The sequence below is a fragment of the Sarcophilus harrisii genome, chromosome 2, assembly GCF_902635505.1.
Source record: "Sarcophilus harrisii chromosome 2, mSarHar1.11, whole genome shotgun sequence".
Lineage (NCBI taxonomy): Eukaryota > Metazoa > Chordata > Mammalia > Dasyuromorphia > Dasyuridae > Sarcophilus > Sarcophilus harrisii.
Window position 1 is genome coordinate 569,018,149 of NC_045427.1, and position 19,699 is coordinate 569,037,847.

Here is a 19,699-nt window from a genome sequence, read left to right on the forward strand (position 1 = left end):
AAAGTGCACTTTTGTTTGGACCCTCCCCCCTATGTGGGGTCTCCTAGGCCCTACCCCGGCTCCCCCTGCTAACTCCGTGGCCAGCCCCCCTTTCTCCTCCTTTTCTCATTTGCATAGTCTTCCTAAAACCATTTCTTTCCCCTTCACACTCACACACACTCTCGGCCTCTCACACTCCTTCCTCGCCCGTCTTTCCCGGTCCCTCCCTCTCTCCTCCTCCTCCTCCTCTCTTCCCTCCCTCTTTCTCTTTCTCCTTCTTCCAGTCCCCCTATCTCCTTCTCTCTCTTCTTCCCTCCCTCCCTCCTTCCCTCCTTCCCTCTCGCTTGCCAGAAAGGATCATTGTTAGTTTCTCTAGCTCTATCCCCCTCCCAGCGCTGTTTATTTATGCACACGTAACCCGGCTTGGCCCCGCCCCCTCCTGCATCTCATTAAGGGGCTAGTGTGTTTCTCTCTCCCTGTCAATAATCTAGGCTCCCAGACTTCTCCGTTTCTCCGGATTTCGATCCCCCTTTTTCTATCTGTCAATCAGCGCCGCCTTTGAACTGAAAAGCTCTCAGTCTAACTTCAACTCACTCAAATCCGAGCGGCACGAGCTCCTTCTATATCTACGGCTCCCCCCCCCTCACCCCCTTTGCTCTTTATATCTGACTTCTTGTTGTTGTTGTTGGTGTTTTTTTACCCCCTTTTTTATTTATTATTTTTTTTGCACATTGATCGGATCCTTGGGAGAGAGAGAAAAAAGGAACCCAAACTCACGCGTGCAGAAGGAGAAGAGATTTCCCCCCCTCCCCTCCCCTCCTCCCTCTTTTCCCCTCCCCAGGAGAAAAAGACCCCAAATCAAAAACTTCACCTTGGACTCTTCTTTTTCTTGCAAATTTTTTTTTGGCAAAACTTTTTTTGTGTGATTTTTCCCCCCCGTTTTCCCCCCTTTATTTTTCTTCCAAAATTGCTGCTGGTGGGTGAAAAAAATGCCGCAGCTGAACGGCGGTGGAGGAGATGACCTAGGCGCCAACGATGAGCTGATCTCCTTCAAAGACGAAGGGGAGCAGGAGGAAAAAATCTCGGAGAACTCCTCGGCCGAGAGGGATTTAGCTGATGTCAAATCGTCCCTAGTCAATGAATCAGAAACGAATCAAAACAGCTCCTCAGATTCCGAGGTAAGGCGAACCCCTCGGGCTGGTGGGGTTTAATCTATTACCTTGACTTGGCAAATGTTAAAAAAAAAATATGGATTGGGGGGGTCTGTATTAGAGATTGCAATTGCTCTGGTTGCTATGTTTGTGGGTTTCTTCCATTGCAAAAACTTGTAACACTTTTTTTCTCTCCTCTTTTAATGCCCCCCCCATTTGTTGTTCTCTCCCCCTCTACTCTCCGTTCTATTATTTCTCGCCCTCCCCACCAACACCCATTCGAAAGGCGGAAAGACGGCCCCCGCCTCGATCCGAAAGTTTCAGAGATAAATCCAGAGAAAGTTTAGAAGAAGGTGAGTAACCCCCAAAACAGTGTAATTACCCCCAAAGCAATCTCTTCCCTTCCCCTTTCCCTCCTCCTCCCTCCCACCAAGAATCCCCCCTTCTTGAACCCAAGTCCTGTTTTGCAGAACTCGCTGGCTGCCTCGATCCAGCTGTGCGCTGGTCCAGCTGTGTAGCCGTACAACTTTGGGACACTTTCTAAAAAGTTTTCTCTCTTTTTTTCCTGTCCTCCCTGTTCCCTTTCTCTCGCTCCCCCGCCATGTTAGCCGCGAAGAGGCAAGATGGAGGGTTGTTTAAGGGGCCACCGTACCCTGGTTATCCCTTCATTATGATACCCGACTTGACTAGCCCGTACCTCCCCAATGGATCCCTCTCTCCGACGGCAAGAACAGTAAGTGACATTTTTATTCTTGTAAATTCCCTCCCTCCTCCTTCGCTTTAGAGTCACGACCTCGAAGGGTCCCTGCATGTAGCCCCTTCTCTTCCTTTCCCTCCCCCTCCCTCCTCCTTCTCCCCCCTCCTTTCTCCTCCCCTCCCTTTCTCTCCCCTCCCCTCCACCAGCTATTGCAAGGCTGCCAGAAACTTTCCAAACTTTTCTGCCTTTTGTGGACTGGGATTTGTTTGCTCTTCGCCATGTTGTTGCTTTCAGTTTGGTGCCTCGTTTGTTTTTTGAAACCTTCCTTTCAAAGCAAGGCTTTAAAAAAAAAAATAAGATCAGTAACTTTTGCGCTCTGATTTTTTTTTGTTTGTTTGTTTGTTTCTTTTCCTCGGAAAGATTGCTGCGATCTCTCTCTCACTCTCTCTGTTTCTCTCTGGTCTTTCCCTGTTTAACCATTTCGCTGCTGCAGAAAGCCCTCTGGTGACTGATTTAATGTAACCGCCAAACTGAGTTTGTTGCTAGATAGTATCTTTCCTATTAGGCAATGGACTTTAGAAAAGGAGAGCTCCATGCGCTAGAAGGGGACCTTGGCTTTCTCTGAAGGATTTCTATTTATTTATCCTCACGAGTATTGTTAGTATTACTCCTTCCCCTTGCCTCCCCCTCCCCCCTCTCGGACCTCCTCCCTCTTTCCTAGCAAGGTCAGGCTTCATCGACTTGTCTCTGCAAACTTGGTGGCCCTGAGGCTGCTTGCTGACTTGGCTCCGCTTTCAAACCTCAGGGCCGAGGAAGCACGGCCACAGTGGGCCGGCGGCGCAGAGCAGAAGGGAACTTGGCAAAGCCCTGTGCCTCCTGGCCCCCACGCCGAGCGGCTCTGGGGGTCGAGGTGGGAGGCCGGGGTGGGGATGGGGGGCAGCCTTACCGATCGCGTCCTTTACTTGTTGTGTGCCGCCCGTTTTGTCTCCTTTCGGGGACTTCAGGAGAGTCAAAATACTTCGAGGGAATTTTTTTTTTAATGATACACACAACTGAGGAAAGCCTAGAAAGATCCCCTTGGTGACTTGAGAGGGGGAGCAGTGAGGTTCAGTTTTGAGGGGGGAGTGCTTGTGCTGCAGAATTGAGTAAGAATCCTACTTAACTTTAGGGGCCCGAGGAAGGAAGAGCCGGGCTTCCCGGTGCCTTCCGTCTGCTTCCTGCAGTGTGCATACACTCCCACCCGATCTCCTGCGATGCCCCTGACATTTTTGTTTTTAAGAGTCTCTCTCCCCCATTCTCTCTTCCTCTCATTCCTCCCTTCCCTCCCCCTAAAAAAAAATCTCACCCCACCCGAGGCCTGGCTTGCGGACCCCCTGGAGAGAACAAAACGTTAATACGTGTTTGTGAATGCCTCTCCCCGGGTTGTTTCACCTTCCCCGGGTCGCCTAGCTTCTCCCCCCACCCCCACCCCCACCCCCACCCCGTGCCTGTGTTATTTACACTTTTTTTTCTTTTTTTTTTTTGGTAACTCGAGATAGCAGTTTGAAATAATACATCCACTGTTTAGCAGCCGGGGAATCGGTGTTAATGGCCGAGGTCTTGCAGAAATTGAATCTATCATCTACAAGTGTTTTATAGCATTAAAATATTATCCGTCAGGTTTGACTTGTTTTTGATTTTTTTTAAGCCACTAGGAAATAGCAGGGACATGTTAGATTGGCCCATTTTTATGGTTAGAAATGAGAAATATCTTCTCTTTCTCTCTTTCCTATTTCTCTTCACCCCCCCCCCCCCCCCCACTTGCCCGCATGGGAAGCTAAGAGGACGAGTCTGTAGCTGACTTCCTCTTAGATGGCATCTAAAAGCTTGCTCTGCTCCTTAAAGATGCATGGGAGCTAGAGTGACTGCTTATGCACTGTAGTGATTGGAGTTCTGAGGGGAAGCATAGATTGATTACTTTGTCTTTTTCTTGGAAGCTGCTGTGTCTGGGGCTCTTTACTTGTGAGCACTAGGATCAAAACCTGATGGTTTTGTGACAAGACAAAACCAAGCAAAATATTACAGAGTAACCTTAAGGGAGATTTATCCCTTTTCCTTCTACTGAATTTGAGAGTTTCTGGGAAAGAGTATTTATTTTTCCGTTTAAAATCTTGTTTGAATGGCACTTACTTGACAGTGATTGAACTAAGGGAGATGCTCAGGATGTTGGATTTTGGCTTGATGGCCTTTCTTCCTCTCTTTTTCTTCCTTTCATAAATATAGCTGCAACTCAGCATAGTTTTTTTTTTTTTTTAATAGATTAAAAAAAGCTTAAAAGTGGAGATTTTCCAGTAATTAAAAGATAAAGTAAATCTTGATCATCAAATTGTTATTTTTCCCTGTATTAAAAACGACTCCCTAAGATTAGTCCTTTTTGCAGGAATTAATAGGTACAGAAAAACTTCTAGTTATTTTATTGTTGACATAGCAGGTGGCCTTGTAGTGTGACATCACATCAAGCATTAAAAAAAGCAGCTTTGTACTCAATAGGCAATTTTAGCATTTGCATGTCAAACACTATGTCTCAGAATTGACTACTTCCCCCCCCTACACTAAGCATACCTTATTAACTTAATTTTTAATTGTGGGCTTCCTGAAATTAAAGTTATTTATTTAGACTCAAAAGCTGAATAATTTAGATTAAATCAAGATAGCTGGCTCTGTGGCATCCTGGTCTCTTGACACCTTCTATCTGAGGTGCCAGCTTTGAATTCCAGATTTGCTGCAGGGAGGAATATAGAGAGAGGAAACAGCAGACTTTCAGTGACCATTAGAAATCTGAATTGGCTTTACACTGTTTGGGATTTGGGTTTTTGAGTATAAGGTGGAAAGACAAATTTGCAATGTGTGTCTTACTCATTTCTTAGGCCTTGTTGATGCTGTTTTACTTGAATTTCTGTTACTTCTGGGTTTACCTGGGAACAGCTGCTTGCCGCGCAGAAGCAAACTCCCAAGAACCCTGATTTCTGCTTTTCTGTTTAAGAATGTAAAGAATTAAGGAGTATCATTAAATCAGCTTATGATGAATAATACATTATCTCAAGAATAATACTTTAATTGCTGAAGACTCCATAAAGCTCGATAGTAATAATTTTATTTTAAAACGACAAAAATTTCTGCATAACATTAATTTACCCTTTGATACAGTAATGTGAATGGCTTTTAAGAATACAGATTCGAATAGAGACACGCATTAAGGAGAGGGCTAGTTAACTAGATAGGAAGTGATCTAGCTGCAGATATTAGAATTTTGGTAACATTTGTATATTAGGGATAAAAGGAAACTGTTTTCATTTTAAAGTTAAAAGTGAAACAAGGGATTTTTAAAAAGATCTTAAAGAGCCAGTCTTAATTGGTTCTTGCAAACAGCAGAGAAGAATGTGGGGGTCACGATTTCCAAAAGGTCTTTGCTTGTTTAGAGCTTACCTGTTAGGTTTTTTGCAGCTTCCATTATCCAAAGTTATTTATTTTCTAACTGAGCTGTTTGCTATTAGATAGGAAAAGCAAGCAACATTTTCAATGCAGTTTTTCAAATTTGGAATCCTTCATTTCAGCAAAACCAAGGGCAACCTAATAATCTGGATGTCTTTTTTAGCCAAGAAACTTTTTCTTCATGAATATATAAAAATGGATATTTCCTAGAGCAAAAGCCTAAATAGTAAAGCTTTGGGATTAGGAGTGTGAAGGGTTAATGGTGGTCCTCCTTTCCCTCTCCCCCCAGCCCACCCCCTTTCTTTCCCTCTGATTGTTTTGACAACACTTTTCAAAGTGTGACATTCCAAGCCCCTACATAACAATGTAATATTACTGTAATTACACAGGTCATTACATTTTAAATAGAGAACAATAAAATGCTTATCGCCCCTGAAAAAGAACAGGTGTTCTTGCCCTTCTTTGGTATTTATGCTAATTGTTTTTCATCTCCTTCAGAAATATTTATGACTAGCCTGTTTTGATTTCAATCTCAATATATTGGTATTAATTCATCCGCTAATCTTTATTGGGTTTGAGGCTTAATATCTGCTATATAGATTATAGTTTCCATAGTAGTTTATTAATTTAACAAAATAGATACAACCAAATATGTCAATAATTTGCTTTTTCTTTAATTTCTAAAATTATGTGCAAAGGGGAATTTATGAAGACATAAACTTATGCTTAGGAAGAGTATGCTTGGGGGAAACTTTTGCCTGCTCGATGGAGGGAGGGGGCTTCCTGATCTATTCTATCTCCACTTCAGACTAGATTTCATGTCTGTGGCAAACAGGCTGGCCTCTGTTCATTTCCACCTGGTTTTTAATTTCTTTGGACTCCATTGATAGTGCTATTGTAGTCGGTGAATTTTCTGAGAGTAGGCTGGGGGAAAAGTTGCTGTAAAGTTTGAAGGAACTTGCAAAACGAAATAATGCAGCACTGTGAGGGAGCAGAATAATTGGACCCCTGCACTTCATTAAAAATAATATTTGCCCTAGAAATTTCACATTTTAAGAGTTGCACCAGGTCGATTTTCGCTATTAGAATTACAGTAGAGGCCTTTCGAGGGAGTTTCTGAATGCCTCCATACATTCCAGGGGCTAACTCTTAGTTGCACGTGTTAATACCAAGTGCATCCATTTCTCAGTTTTGGGGGGGGGGTAGGGGCAGAACCTGTGGAACTCTACTTCCACACTGGCAGCATGTAAACTGGAAGGTCTCTAAAAGGATTTTACGTTTTGTCAGATGTTTCACAACAGGGCCCCCAAATCATATTAAAAATGCAGTGTAGAGAAAACAGAGCAGCTGTGCATTTTTGTGTGGATGTGTGTTTCTGAACCATGACTAAAACTCAGAGGACCTTTTCCCAGCTGTCTGGAAGTTATGTGGAAGTTGGATTATTGGCAGTTAAGTATGAGACAACCTGGATTTAGCAAATGCTCTCTCCTACACAGGAAGTAGATGACATTATATTGGGGGAAGGGAAAGAGAGAGAGGCCCAGGCAGCTTCAGGAAGAGAAACAGGCAAGGAGGGAATTTGCCTTGTGTGTGTGTGTGTTTTAAACTATGGTGTTGAGGAGTAAATAAACATTTTCGAACGCAGCATGGGCTCATTTTTCAGAGTATGTATGTGTATATATGTGCACCCATGTCTGAGGGGGAGGCGAATTTGACAACATTTGGAGCCACATTTATAACTATTTGGAGAAAACTTTTTTCTTTCCTGAGTTTTTAGAAAGGTTGGAGGAGGGAGGACTTAAAAATTCTATGGCCCTTTGGAGGGATGGGGAGCCTGTGTTTTTCTTAGGGGAGTGAATAGTGACAAATATGTAAGCAAACCTTAAACTTTGGCTTTTAATTGGGCACGTTTGTTTGGCTAATTTTACAACCAAAAGCTAACTTGCACCTCAACGGGGCTGCTGAAAGAAATGTGCCCCAGTCATTTGCTGGCAAGAGCCACTGGGTCATAAATCCACAGGGTTTATTTACAGCCTATAACACTTATGAATGTTAAGATATTTGACGCCACGCTGGCCTTATAATATCCAAGGTCCGTAGATACTGGCAATGGGTCAAATTTCTTTCACTAATTATAAGCAATGAGATGGGAGGGGAAAATATCACAAAGCTTTCTCCTTCTCCCTTCATCCTCTTCTCCCAATCCCACCTCCCAAATCTGAGTCTCTGGGTCCCTTCACTTTTCATTTTATGCTGATACTCTTGTTCTGCTTAGGGTTAACACTTTCAGTCCTGAGAATTCAAGCAGGGATTGGGAACAATGCAGTTTTAAAAACAAAGTTGCTACAGGTTTCTGCATCTTTCTTTTCTAGAGAACAACACTGTCTGTATTGTAGATAGAGTGTGTGTGTTGATAACCAAACCAACAAAATATTTCCCAGAATACTTAAAGAAACCTGATACGGGGAACTGCTCTTTAATTTATTGATGTACCACTGAGCTGGAAAGGGAGAAAACACACACACAGGGCACCAGTTAACATCTTGAGATATTGAGCTTTTTTGAGGGGGCGAAGGGGAGGAGGAGCTGATTAAAAAGCGATGGGAACCCAGACTAAGAGAAAAAACTAGTCTTATTTGAGGATGGGAGGAGAGAGCTGGAGTTTGGGGGTGTGGGGGGAGAATGCCGAAAAATCCAAACTTGGGGAGAATGATGTGAGGAGAGAGATTACAAACTTGGGGGAAAGAATATTTATACTACGAATTCAACCGGAAGTTAGAGATCTAGGGACTGCCTCTTCAGTGTCAGGAATTCATGGTGGTAGTGAAGGATAGAAGGGAGGGAGGATGAGAAAAAGTACTGCTTTGCTCACTCTAATAGTTTCTAGTGAAATAGTGAAATTAAAATAATGGGGGTAGGTTTAACATGGGACTGGATCAGTGAAAAGGTCTATACTTCCAGATTTTAATTTTGAAACAAAATCTTTTTATTTATGACACCTTCCTGTATTTGCCTCACGTACTGATCCCGATAGGAAGACCAGAGAAAGAGGGTGAAAGAAGTGATTTTTTTTTTCCTATGAAATTATGTGGAAATCATAGACAATGAAGGAGTTCAGGAACCTGATGGGTCCTGTCATTTTGTGCTGCTCCCCCTTCCCCCCAAAACAAACAAATAAACAAACAAAAAACCAAATATAACAGGCAGAGCCTAGAAGGGTTTTTTCCTAATCAATGGAATTCTGAAACTTACTAGCCCTCAGGGACAGATAGGAATCCCTTAACAGGACTTTATGAACATAGTGTTATGTAGGACCTTTGAACAGGTTATCTATCAATCAGTGATGTTTTTCAGATTTCCCTTGATATTTTTCTCTTCCTCTGGCTCATCTAATTTTACATGGATAATTCAATCTGTCATATTTCATTCTTTTGTCTTAGAGATCCGTGAGCTGTCTAATGAGGATCGAGGGGGTTCATCCAAGTCACTTGGGCATTCATGGCTAAATCAGCCCTGAATGAGTTAAATTGCTTGCTAAAGTTTGGCATCATGAAAATAAATTTGAGGCCTGGTAGGCATTACCAGGGCACAGCCCATTCACAGAGCTTAATTAGTGCATACTGTAATTGTCCATGCTTTGCCAGGAGGAGTCATGTTTAGGAGAAGTGGAGTCCTCCTTCTGCAGTCTTCAGTTTTGAACTGATAAATCACTTGCATATTTGTGCAGTGATTCAAATGGAGCTAAGACCTCTCCCATCTCAACATGTGGTAAATTGTAAAGTCAATGAATTGCAGATGTAGGCTACAGTGAGATTCTCTAAGAAAATGCAGAATGAATGGGAAAGAGTGATGCTATAAATATTTACTGAGAAGATAACTAGATTCCTCCATGCTGGGCCAATTATGATGCACTAAATATATTAGGCAAAAAAAAAATGTTTTAAAATCTAGAAAATATATGCAGGTCTTTGGGTGGGTTGGTTTGTTTTGGAAAGTGAAATAAAAGACACCGTTTTTTATTTTCATTTCACTTTTATGAAGCCTGAATCACAATGGAATGCTTAGGGAAATACACATGAAGTCCACATTAATGCAAATTAATTCGTTATGAGTTGCCGCACAGTGACTGCTAAGTGAAGTAATAATGATTGGGCATCATTTTATGAGGGTTAGTGTAGCAACTTTTAATGAAAAATGCTGTGTTAGGAACATGTCTCAGCATAGCAGCACTTCCCTCCCCCCCCACCCCCCCCATGTTTATCTCTGGCGGAAATGTGTTTACTACAAGCCCCAGAGACTGGATTCGGTTTACTCTCTGCAATTTAAGAAATGGTTGATTTTTACATTTTGATGTTGGGAAGAAAAATATTATCCTTTTCTGTTATGACGATAGAAATTTTGACTTATGTGTCAGCATATCCAAGCAGCAAAGCAACTGTTTAAAAAGGTTTCAGCTCCAAATTGGGAAAAAAAAACAAAAACAAAAAAAAACCCAGTGAATGTGGTTGGAGTTTATTGTCTTCCCTCCCCCCTCCCCAATCCTGCTCCAGATATAACTTCCTTGTAGAGTTTTCCCCATCATACCCTCCCCCTTCATTTTTTCTTAGAGGATTTTTGTCTCTGGCTACCTTGCAAGTCAATACTTCTTTCTCTTATGTGAGTAGGTGGATTTGTATGGAAGCTGTAAAAGTTAATGATTGTTCTCTGACTCATAGCTGATGGTTTCAGGTTGAGGAAAAAGAAAAAAAGAAGTTAATGAGGGTAAATAGACATTTGCTGAAACAACTAGACAGTGGGAAAGATTGTCTCCGTCCATAGACGTGCATTTTGTTGTAGCGGAATGACTGACTGAAGGGATATGGCCCTTCAATTCAAAAAGGGAAGCTTTTGTTAAATTGTTTTCTTTGGAGGCCCTGAATATTCAGCTTTTATAGGGCTTTGCAGGAACATTTAAACCCATGTTCCTGCCAGTTGATACTGGTTTGCTGTCACTGTGGAAGCTCCAGGTCCCCCTACCACTACTTTGTAATAAGAAAGGCAATAACTCAAAACTTTGTTCTCTGACTCAACAGCCTAAGCACCTGTGGAGACCCGGAGCCACACCCATAATGGCCTTGCTGGTGTCCCTGTGTCCCAAAGCATGCCTTCAGGGATATACTTAAGGGTTTACAGAAATCTACATGTTTGCTATCTTTTGAGCTAAAGATATAAAAAAGGGGAGAACCCCAATAAGTCCTGGTCACTGCTGTTTGGGAGGAGGAGGGGAGAAGAGAAAGGAGGGGACTAAAAAAATAGTTTTAAAGAAATAGATGAAAGAGTTTCCCAGGAAATCAAATTATAAGTATTTTTTAAAAATAGGATCTGGAGCATAAGGTTTTTGTTTTTTTTTGTTTTTTTTTTTTCTCTGAACTAGGGAAGGGGGAAAGAATTAGTGAAATGAACCCAAAAGCAGACCATTTAAAAAATAAAAAGAAACAATAGAGTCAAGCCCATCCCTTTCCAATACCATTTGTAATGAACATGTTGAAAAGTAAACTTAAAGACACTGAAAATTAAATGTTACTGAAATATCCATGAGTGTGAGGGCTGAAGAATCCATTGCTGTTGAAGTTCTGCCCTTCTGGGTCATGTATTTAGTTTAGCTCATTCTGAGATGTTTTCCTAATGTGGAGCTAGTGGTCACTATCTCATTCTTCCCCTTTGCCCATTGTCTGCCTCTGGGTGTCATTCTAATGTGACCTTTTTAAGATAAGGCATCTGAGAGAGTGATGGTGAGTCAATTGAAATTAAGAGAAATTGAGAAATTACAGGGAATAATAATTCATTAAAAAGTCTAGTGGGAAAAGTATATATAAAGAGAGGAGTCAGGAGATTTGAGTTCTAGTCTCTATTATTTTGTCACAAGTTCCATATGTGACCTTGAAGTCATTTTTGTTTTTCGGGCCTCAGTTTCCTTATCTGTTGAATAAGAGATATGGTGATTGGCAAGGTTCCTTGTGCTTTTAATATTCTCTCCTTCTATGAAATATTGATTTATACATTGCTAGATCACAGTGTAGGCCCATGACATGCAAATTCCTATCCTTTTCTCTTTTTACTAGTTTCTACTATTCTTGCTCTGGGATATGAAAAACCTCATGGGGGACCATTGTTAAGACTGATATCTAGGTTAGTTAAAATGGAGTTAGGAATAGGTATGATATATTAGCATAAGAAGTAACTCAGGAAAATATATTTATCTTTATTGAGTGGGGTTACTTAATTATAAGCAGTTCAAAGTACCTTTTGGATTCCTATTTTATGAGTGGCTGGGACTCCCTGGAGAAGCAGGTCCATGGAGAATAGCATTACCTTTATATTTTATAGATGGCAAAATTAAGGGATTAGGATATCAAATGAGGTGTTCTAGGTCACAGAGAAGGGCAACTGCAGCAAGTTAGGAATGTTGGAACTAGGTACTTGGTATAACGTTCCCTTGGTTCGGCCATGAATGTTTTGCTAATGGGTTTATTAACCTCCTCCCATCATCCAAAAAAATAAAACGAAGTAACCACTACTTGTTCTTTTCTTCCTCATGGTATTTTAGGGAGGGTATAAATTATTATTCCATGTTAGAGTGCCAAGATTTTACTGGGTACTTTTAGTTTATCTTTGTCTTAAAAAGCCAGAATAGATGGAACAAGGCATCTTTGTGTTACAGGGGAAAAGAAAGCAGTTAAAGTGTGTGTGTGTATATAAGAAAAATGCATTTAGGGGAAGAGGGAGTGGAAACAGAGAAAGGATAAGGACATTTCAAGTCCTTTTCTTTAACTAGTAAACGTCTTCAACCACAGTCACAAGCTGTTTGTAAAGACAAGTTGAACTCTAGAGAATGTGTTCCTTGTGTTGTGTGTTTGTGAGCAGGCTCTGGTTTTTCTGTTTTGGTCCTGGCCTGTGGGGGAGGGAAGCTATTCTTGCCCTGCAGTGGTGAAGATTACAACTTAGTTTGCAACAGAGCTGGTCTCTCTCTGGTCCTATCTACTTTGGGAGTTTCTGGCCACAGTAAAAAAAAAACAACAACAACAACAACAAATAAACCAAAAAACCATAGCTTTTACTTTAATTTCAACACTCGTGGGATATATTGTTGTTTAACCAGTGATAAAAATTAAGATTAAAAATGAAACTGGACAAGGGAGAAGATTGAATTTGGATTATCCACAGTTTTCATTAGTTTATTCGGAAGACTGTGATTCTATGAATGCTTTTTTTTTCCCAAGACATATACTTAGTTATCAGGTGTCCATTCAATTTTAATTGACAATATAAGATTCCTGTGGTTACCCCGAGTACAGATTGCCTAAGGGCTCTACAGGGTTTGTGGGAAGAAAAGCTTGGACAAGTTTCCATTAAGCTCTGAATCAGGCAATTGGAAAAGAGGAGAATAAAACAGGCTGAAAAGAGGGACAACTTGTTAGTGTTGCATTCTCTGCTTAGAAGGAGAAACCTCTTTTAGACAAGAGCGGTTCTCAGGCCAAGAATTTCAAACTCGTAGAGAAACCTGTCCAGAGCACAAAAGTTGTTTGAACGCGATGCAGAATTGTCACAGTAATTAGAGCAATCTCCGCTTACTGAGTGGCAGTCTTTATAAAAAGGACAGGGGATAAAGAGTCCAAATTCATCTTTCTCTATTAGTGACTCATTTTTGATGAACTGCTTGTGAGTGTGCGGGGGGGCCACATTTTCAACTGCTCATCATTAAATGTTTTGTTTTAGAGGAACCTGGTTGATTTCTGTGTCTTGATAAATAGTAGCGATTCTTTCTTTATTTGGATTCTATTTTTACCTTGTTTTGGAGAAGTTGCTGTATTAAATGGAGGCAGCGATTTTTAAACCCTGGAGGAGGAGGAGGAGAGAGGACCTATATTTTTACTTCTGTACTTCAGTTCAGAGGGACAAATGAGTTTTATTTCAAAGTCACTTGCATCCTAAAAACAGTCACTTGCAGCCAATAAAAGAGCCACTGTTATATACTCAGAGCAATGCAGGATTCAACTGGAAATGTATTTTATCAGGACTCAGTGTAGAGTATCTTCAGAAGCTGGAGTGTGTGTGTGTGTGTGTGTGTGTGTGTGTGTGTGTGTGGTATTTTTAAAACTGGATGGGCTGAATAATTTTTCTTATAAGGACTAAGGTGCAGATTAGTCTAACCCCCATTTAAAACCCCAGTTATGCCTTTGTTGTAAAGTAGAAATCAAATGTGGCTAAATTTTGCACCAACTGTTAATAACTCTGGTTATGAAAAGCACTGGTCCTCCAATCCTTCCTTTTATAGAGTGACTTGGAGTATATGGTCAGCTATCACTGGGGCCATATACTGCTGTTGGTATAAAAGAAATTGAAACCAGTTACTGTCTTACAACGTGATTGAAATTGTTGGTGAGAATTACAGTTGGGAGAAAGCTTTCTGCTTTTCTTTTAAGTCAGGGCATCCACCTGAAATAACCCTTTATAATTTAGATATGATGGGAGGTTTGCAGAAGAGTGAGCCCTGGTCAAAAAGATTTGAAGATTGTACTGGGACTCTGAGTGGAGGAGCCAGTGACCAGCATTCTCCCATTGGCTAAAGAAAACAGAATCACGGACACTCAAAACTTCTAAATACTTGCTTAGCTGTGACATTGCTAAGTGGAAAGTTAGTTATCAGTGGGCTGCCTATATATAGAGAGAGAAACAGTAGGATACCAGTATGTGATTATCTTAATGGAATGCATAATAAATTGGGTGACCCCCTCATCACAACATGTCCGATGCCCCAGAAATGGATTTGTTGTAGGTACTTTTTTTTCCCTTTAAATATGTAGGGATTGAGCACTAATAATATGGGCTTCTACCTGTTGCAGATTCCTAAGCATCTTATGTTCCTTCCTCTCCCTTGTACGTTATAATTCTAATAATTCCTTAGCAGCACACACTGTTAATTTTTCTTCAGCATCACTCACAATACACTGGCTTTCTTTATGTCTTAATGGGCATCAATTTTTCTTTTTTCATGTCATTGATTCTCACTCTCCCCTCCTTTTTGCTTATTGAATAGCCTTCTTCTCCACCCCCCCTCTTTTTTTTACTTCCTTCTTAGATTACTATGATCATCTTATCCATAGCAACAAATAAAAATCCACGCGTCTTCATTGAATGCCAGGGCTGTAGTCCAATCTAGGAAGGTTTGTCTGCTATTCATAAACTGCTTAAGATGTTTTCTTGTAGTTTGTGACATAAGCAGAATGCTTTGATTTGGTTTTTTTCACAGCTCCATATTCAGTCGGGGAGCACACATTACTCTGCGTACAAAACGATTGAGCACCAGATTGCAATTCAGGTAGGAAATTCAAGTGAACCTGAAGCTTGAGTTGTCAATATATAGGTCGTGTGTGTGTGTTTTTCCCCCACCCTCAACTACAGTATTAATATTAATAATTCTTTGGGGAGGGGGAGGCAAATAAAGAAACAGGGGTTGGAGGGAATGAGGGGAAATGTGAAAATAATTTAAAGATGATGGAAAGAACCAGCGATTGTCAAATCAATTATTTTGAGTTCCTTGTTCATGTGTAAGGGTGTAGCCCCTAGAGAGGAAACTGTTTTGCATAGGGAAGGACCTTGGACAGGGTGAAGAACAGGCAGCCAAAAAGGCAATGTGGCAAATGAGGGGGGAATGAGAAGAGGTTGTGTCCTAGCCAGCTGCTTGTTTCCGGTGGCTCAAAATCATGTTAAGTGGTGCTAAGAATATCACTTTTGACCTGATTGTCTTGAAATGTTGATTTATATGTGACTTATTGATATATGAAACTAAAAGTGCTCAAAGGAGGAGAGAGGCAGATCCCAGCTTCTGTTGAGAAGTTCTATTTCCTGTTCATGTAGTATGACTATTCTCTAAAATTCAAAGGCTGAATTAATCAAAGACTAATATGGACCAAGAGAGCAGATTTCATGCCAAAAGAATAGTGCTGTAGTGTGAGAAAGCAAACTAATAAGGTTTTCAGTCCGTCTGTCATGCTTGGTGAAATGAGTCCTTGAAGAAAGGACTATGGAAGAATTATATACCCCTCAACTAACTTTGAACACTGACATTTAACCCTTTCCCTTACATTGAGGAATTAAGGTATAGGGATTTTAAAACCTGGCTATACAAATTCTTTCCTTCCAAATTAATTTGATTTTATAACATAATTTTGAAAACATTCCACTGCTTTCTCTCTTCTGAAGGTTGGCCACTGCTAACCTTGGAGATGATATTGTATGTATCTGAATAGACAAGATGGAGATCGAGACTAACAGTTGCATCTTTGTAGCAGAATTCATTTATAACTGAACCAGACAGTCAGTAAATCAGCCTTGCAAATAGCCATTTGCCCAAGGTGAAGTTGGAATTATGTTGGAGTGGTAAATAAAGAATGCTGATTACATCTATTTTCACTACCTCTGTACCCCTGAGGGTACTTAGGCCTGCAAACTTATTTATTTTATGTGTGTGTTTCTGGGTTCCTAAGATTTTTTTTGTTCTTATTTGCAAGGCTATAATAAATTGTCTTCCTTAGATCAGTTGCACTCTGCTTGATGTCAAGCATGTGTATTTTAGGGGAAAGAGACACTTTTCTTTTGCTTTTTGAAAGCTTTTTCAGAAGAGGACATCTTGAGTTCAAAGATATGGTTGTTCTTATTGGCCAACCTGCTTAGAATCTTGGGGATAAAATAACTTCTGTAGAAAATAGGGTGGGTAAATGTCTCAGAGATTTTCCTGCTTGGTTAGAGAAGTTCTTTCTGTGGATTAATAAAAGATGATGTACTAGTTTAGTGGCAGAAGCTATGACTTTAAAGAGTTCCTGAACCCAAATTCTAGTACCATTCAGTTGTATGACATTGGCCAAGTCATTTCTTGATTTTTTTTTTTTTTTTTTTTTGCTGAGGCAATTGGGGTTAAGTGACTTACCTAGGGTCACATCGCTAGGAAGTGTTAAGTGTCTAAGATCAGATTTGAACTCAGGTTCTCCTGACTTCAAGGCTGGTGCTCTATCCACTGCCCCACCTAGCTATCCCATTTCTTGATTCTTTGTAACTGTTTCTCATTTATAAAATTTCTAAATTTACAAAGGTCCCTTCTAGCTTAGTAATTTTATGTTGAGGTTTCAGAAAGGAGTTCAAGATTATAGTTTCAGGAAGGATTGGTTGAATTCTGGAAGAGTAATACAAACCACAAATCTTAATGGAATTATGAAGTAGATTCAGTGACCTGGAAGGGTTTAAGAACTCTCTGAAAATTTTGTTGGTTTTAATGTTGGAATCGTTTCCACCAGTTAAAACAGTAGAGTGATATCTATCAGAATTTGGAGGCAGGCTGGGCTTTAGAGAAGAAAGTTCAGTTCAGCTGTTATATCTTTATACCTTTTCCTAAAGTATCCCTTGTTAGGTTAGATAGTCATTCCCTCTAAACCACCTGGCACTGAGAGCTTTGTGAAGATAGTTCTCAGGAGGAGGATGGAGTAAATTACAGAGTTCATTGTTCAGAGAACTGAAACCATTAATATTTCTTCATGAACAGGTAGTATTGTTCTCCTCTGCTTATGTTTGCGAAGGCTAGATGTCCATGTGGATAGAGAGACATTTTGCTAGACACATAGTCCTAGAATGCTTTCGGTATTCATTATCCTTCCACATAATCGTAAGATCAAACTGAAATTGATAAAGCCAATTGTCATCCATTGTATTTTAGTTTGATCATCAAAATGATTAGTTTGAATGAGGGTTTAAAAAAAGGAAATTTTTTTCAGAGTAAAGACTTTTTTTTTTAAATTTGATTTAGCTATGTGACTTTTTTTTTTTGCAAGACAATTGGGGTTAAGTGACTTGCCCAGGGTCACACAGCTAGGAAGTATCTACTGTCTGAAGCTGGATTTGAACTCGGGTCCTTCTGATTCCAGTGCTGTTATGCTATCCATTGAACCTTCTAGCTGCCCCCTGGAAATTTTTCTTAAAGAAAAAAAGTTGATGAAATAAAATCTTCTGACTAGTGGGGCTGAATTTAAATGGCCAATTTTGGTTGGGGGAGAGAGTTCAGTTTCTTTGATTCCCCCTCTTTTTTTTAATACGAGTTTTTTATTTTTCAAAATACATGCAGAGATAGTTTTCTACATTCACAGTTGCAATTTTTTCTCCCTCCCTTTTTACTTCTCCTCTCTCCTAGACAGCAAGTAATCCAATATAGATTAAACATATGCAATTTTGATCCAGTTTTAAATGATGAAAACATTCTCCAGTTATTTTTAGGGGAGGTTCTTTTCTCACCCACTCAACATATAAAAGCAAAGCATTTCCATAGTCAGCTTTTCCATCCTGAAGCTTGAGCTATTTACTATCACATGAGAGTCAGCTCAGGTTCTGCCCTTGACATACACTAGATCTGTGAGACCCTAGCCAAGTCAGCTAACTTCCCACTGCCTCAAACAGTTCTCTAAGATAAGTTCTTCAAAACTAAACTGCCACTCTTCTTCTGTGGAAAGAATTGCCACACTGAGAATTCCCTTCATTGATAAAATTACAAGTCTGGAACATTTCCCCTTCACCCCAGCCCTCCAACCTGAACTTATCCCAGCCCTATTGCTTTCCTCAGCTGTATCCTAAAATAACCCAGGGTAGCATGACACTGTACATCACATGAGATTCATGTCCCCTTCCACTCCTTCTGCCCCTTTGCTGATCTCTATGCACTGGCCAAGTTTACGGTTTATATGAATGACATTAGGATGATTCTATAGATGTGTCATGTTCTTATAAAAGGTTTGGACACCATCAGTTGCTATGTTGGTATCATTCCCTCTAAATATCATCCTTGCTTACTTTCAGTTTTGAAAAGCTAAAAATAGCATGGAAGTCCCAAATCTAATTCCATGAATAATCATAACCTTTCTTGCCAAATCCAAGTAGAACAGTATGAGTTGGGTTTTTTTTTTTTTTTATAAGAACATTCAGTCTACTAGCCAGACTTTTTTTTTTTTTTTTAAGTGAGTCTGGAACCCCTCTTTTCAAGTGTTCTTATTCATATTCATTAGCATAATTGTTTCCATGTTTTAGAGTTCAGCTAGACGTGAAAAGCAATGAATTAGGTTTGAGATTATGAAAGAACAAGGACACTTTTGGTCTTTTCTCATGGTGAGCAGTGTGCAGGAGAGGATGGAACCATAGGATGGCAAGGACTTTAGAAGTCCTTTAGTCTAGTGTTTCTTGTATTGCTTTGGCAACAAGAAGCTCGGAGGCTTGGAATATATTGTAAGAAACTGTAAAATAGTGAGTGGTTCAGGGCTATAAGGGCTGTGAAGATGAGATGTTAGGGACATTGTTTGGCTCCAAATAATAGAAATTAAAGTTATTTTAATATAGGAGAAAAACATAGATAATAAGTATTTGGGGTACCTGTATATATATGTGTGTATATGTACATATACATGTGAGTATGTGTATATATGTGTGTGTATATATATATATGTATGTGTATATATAAAAATGTACCAAGTAGGAACTATATGCACCACAGCATAAATGATATCTGGGTGGGGTATATATGTGTACATTTAGATGTATGCTTTATATTTAATGTTGTAGAGAAGTAGTTCCAGTATCAAACTTTTCTTATGTAAATACTTACTTAGATCTCCCCAACAACAACAAAAGTCCCACACATAAACAACCACCAAAAACCCCCCACATCAGCGTGTTTTCTAATAACTCAGTGTGGAAGAAATCAATTTAGCTGGCTCCCTCCCTTACAAAGAAGGCAATTATTGGTTTAGTCCAGGTCTCATAGTGAGTGACAGAATTTGGATTGGATTCTATTGTGCCTCAATTCAGTAGTTTCTGTCATATTCCCAAGACCTTGCCTTACCTTTTACTTATCTTGGTATAGACTAGCATTTCAGAGTTGGATTTTTATTCTAACTCTTGCCAAAAGCCTTGGCCATCTGCAGTCCTGGGTTATACCCATGTTGCAGGTGGGTAAAAGCAGATAGGCTGACTGGCCTTTACTCTTTTATACAAGTTCTGCAGTTGATTTAGACAAATGTTTGTGCTTCTCTAATGTTTCCCTGGAGGGATCTCTTCCAACACTTCACAACCCATCATTATTCCAACCCTAATAGCAGTGCTGCAATCAAGGTCAAGGCCTCCAGATAATTTTCCACTTGGTTTCCAGAAGGGCTATCACTGAAGCAATTACATTTTTGTTTTATGAGTACTTTGGCCAAACATTGATATTTTAACACCAAATCACACGTGCTTATCCATGTAGACCTTCATGAGTTGTTTTCCTTTTGAGAAGATGTGAAATTATGTGTGTATACAAGTCAATTTGGGGAGCGTCCAGAAGAAATGGACC

General features: G+C 40.1%; 1 protein-coding gene across 33 annotated transcripts in view; it reads left to right on the forward strand.

Annotated features, from left to right (window-relative positions):
• The first annotated feature begins 289 nt into the window (after positions 1-289).
• TCF7L2 (transcription factor 7 like 2) overlaps positions 290-19,699 on the forward strand; it is a 227,746-nt gene continuing 208,336 nt past the window's right edge. For 5 of the 33 annotated variants that reach the window (XM_003755361.4, XM_023495824.2, XM_003755362.4 and 2 more), the window contains exons 1-4: positions 293-1,157; positions 1,417-1,483; positions 1,739-1,863; positions 14,588-14,656. In XM_003755361.4, coding sequence (XP_003755409.1) covers positions 969-1,157; positions 1,417-1,483; positions 1,739-1,863; positions 14,588-14,656 — 450 coding nt within the window. In that variant the 5' untranslated portion in view covers positions 293-968. Of the gene's footprint in view, positions 1,158-1,416; positions 1,484-1,738; positions 1,864-14,587; positions 14,657-19,699 lie in introns of all 33 variants that reach the window. The other 28 variants (XM_003755358.4, XM_023495837.2, XM_003755360.4 and 25 more) reach the window with 12 other exon arrangements.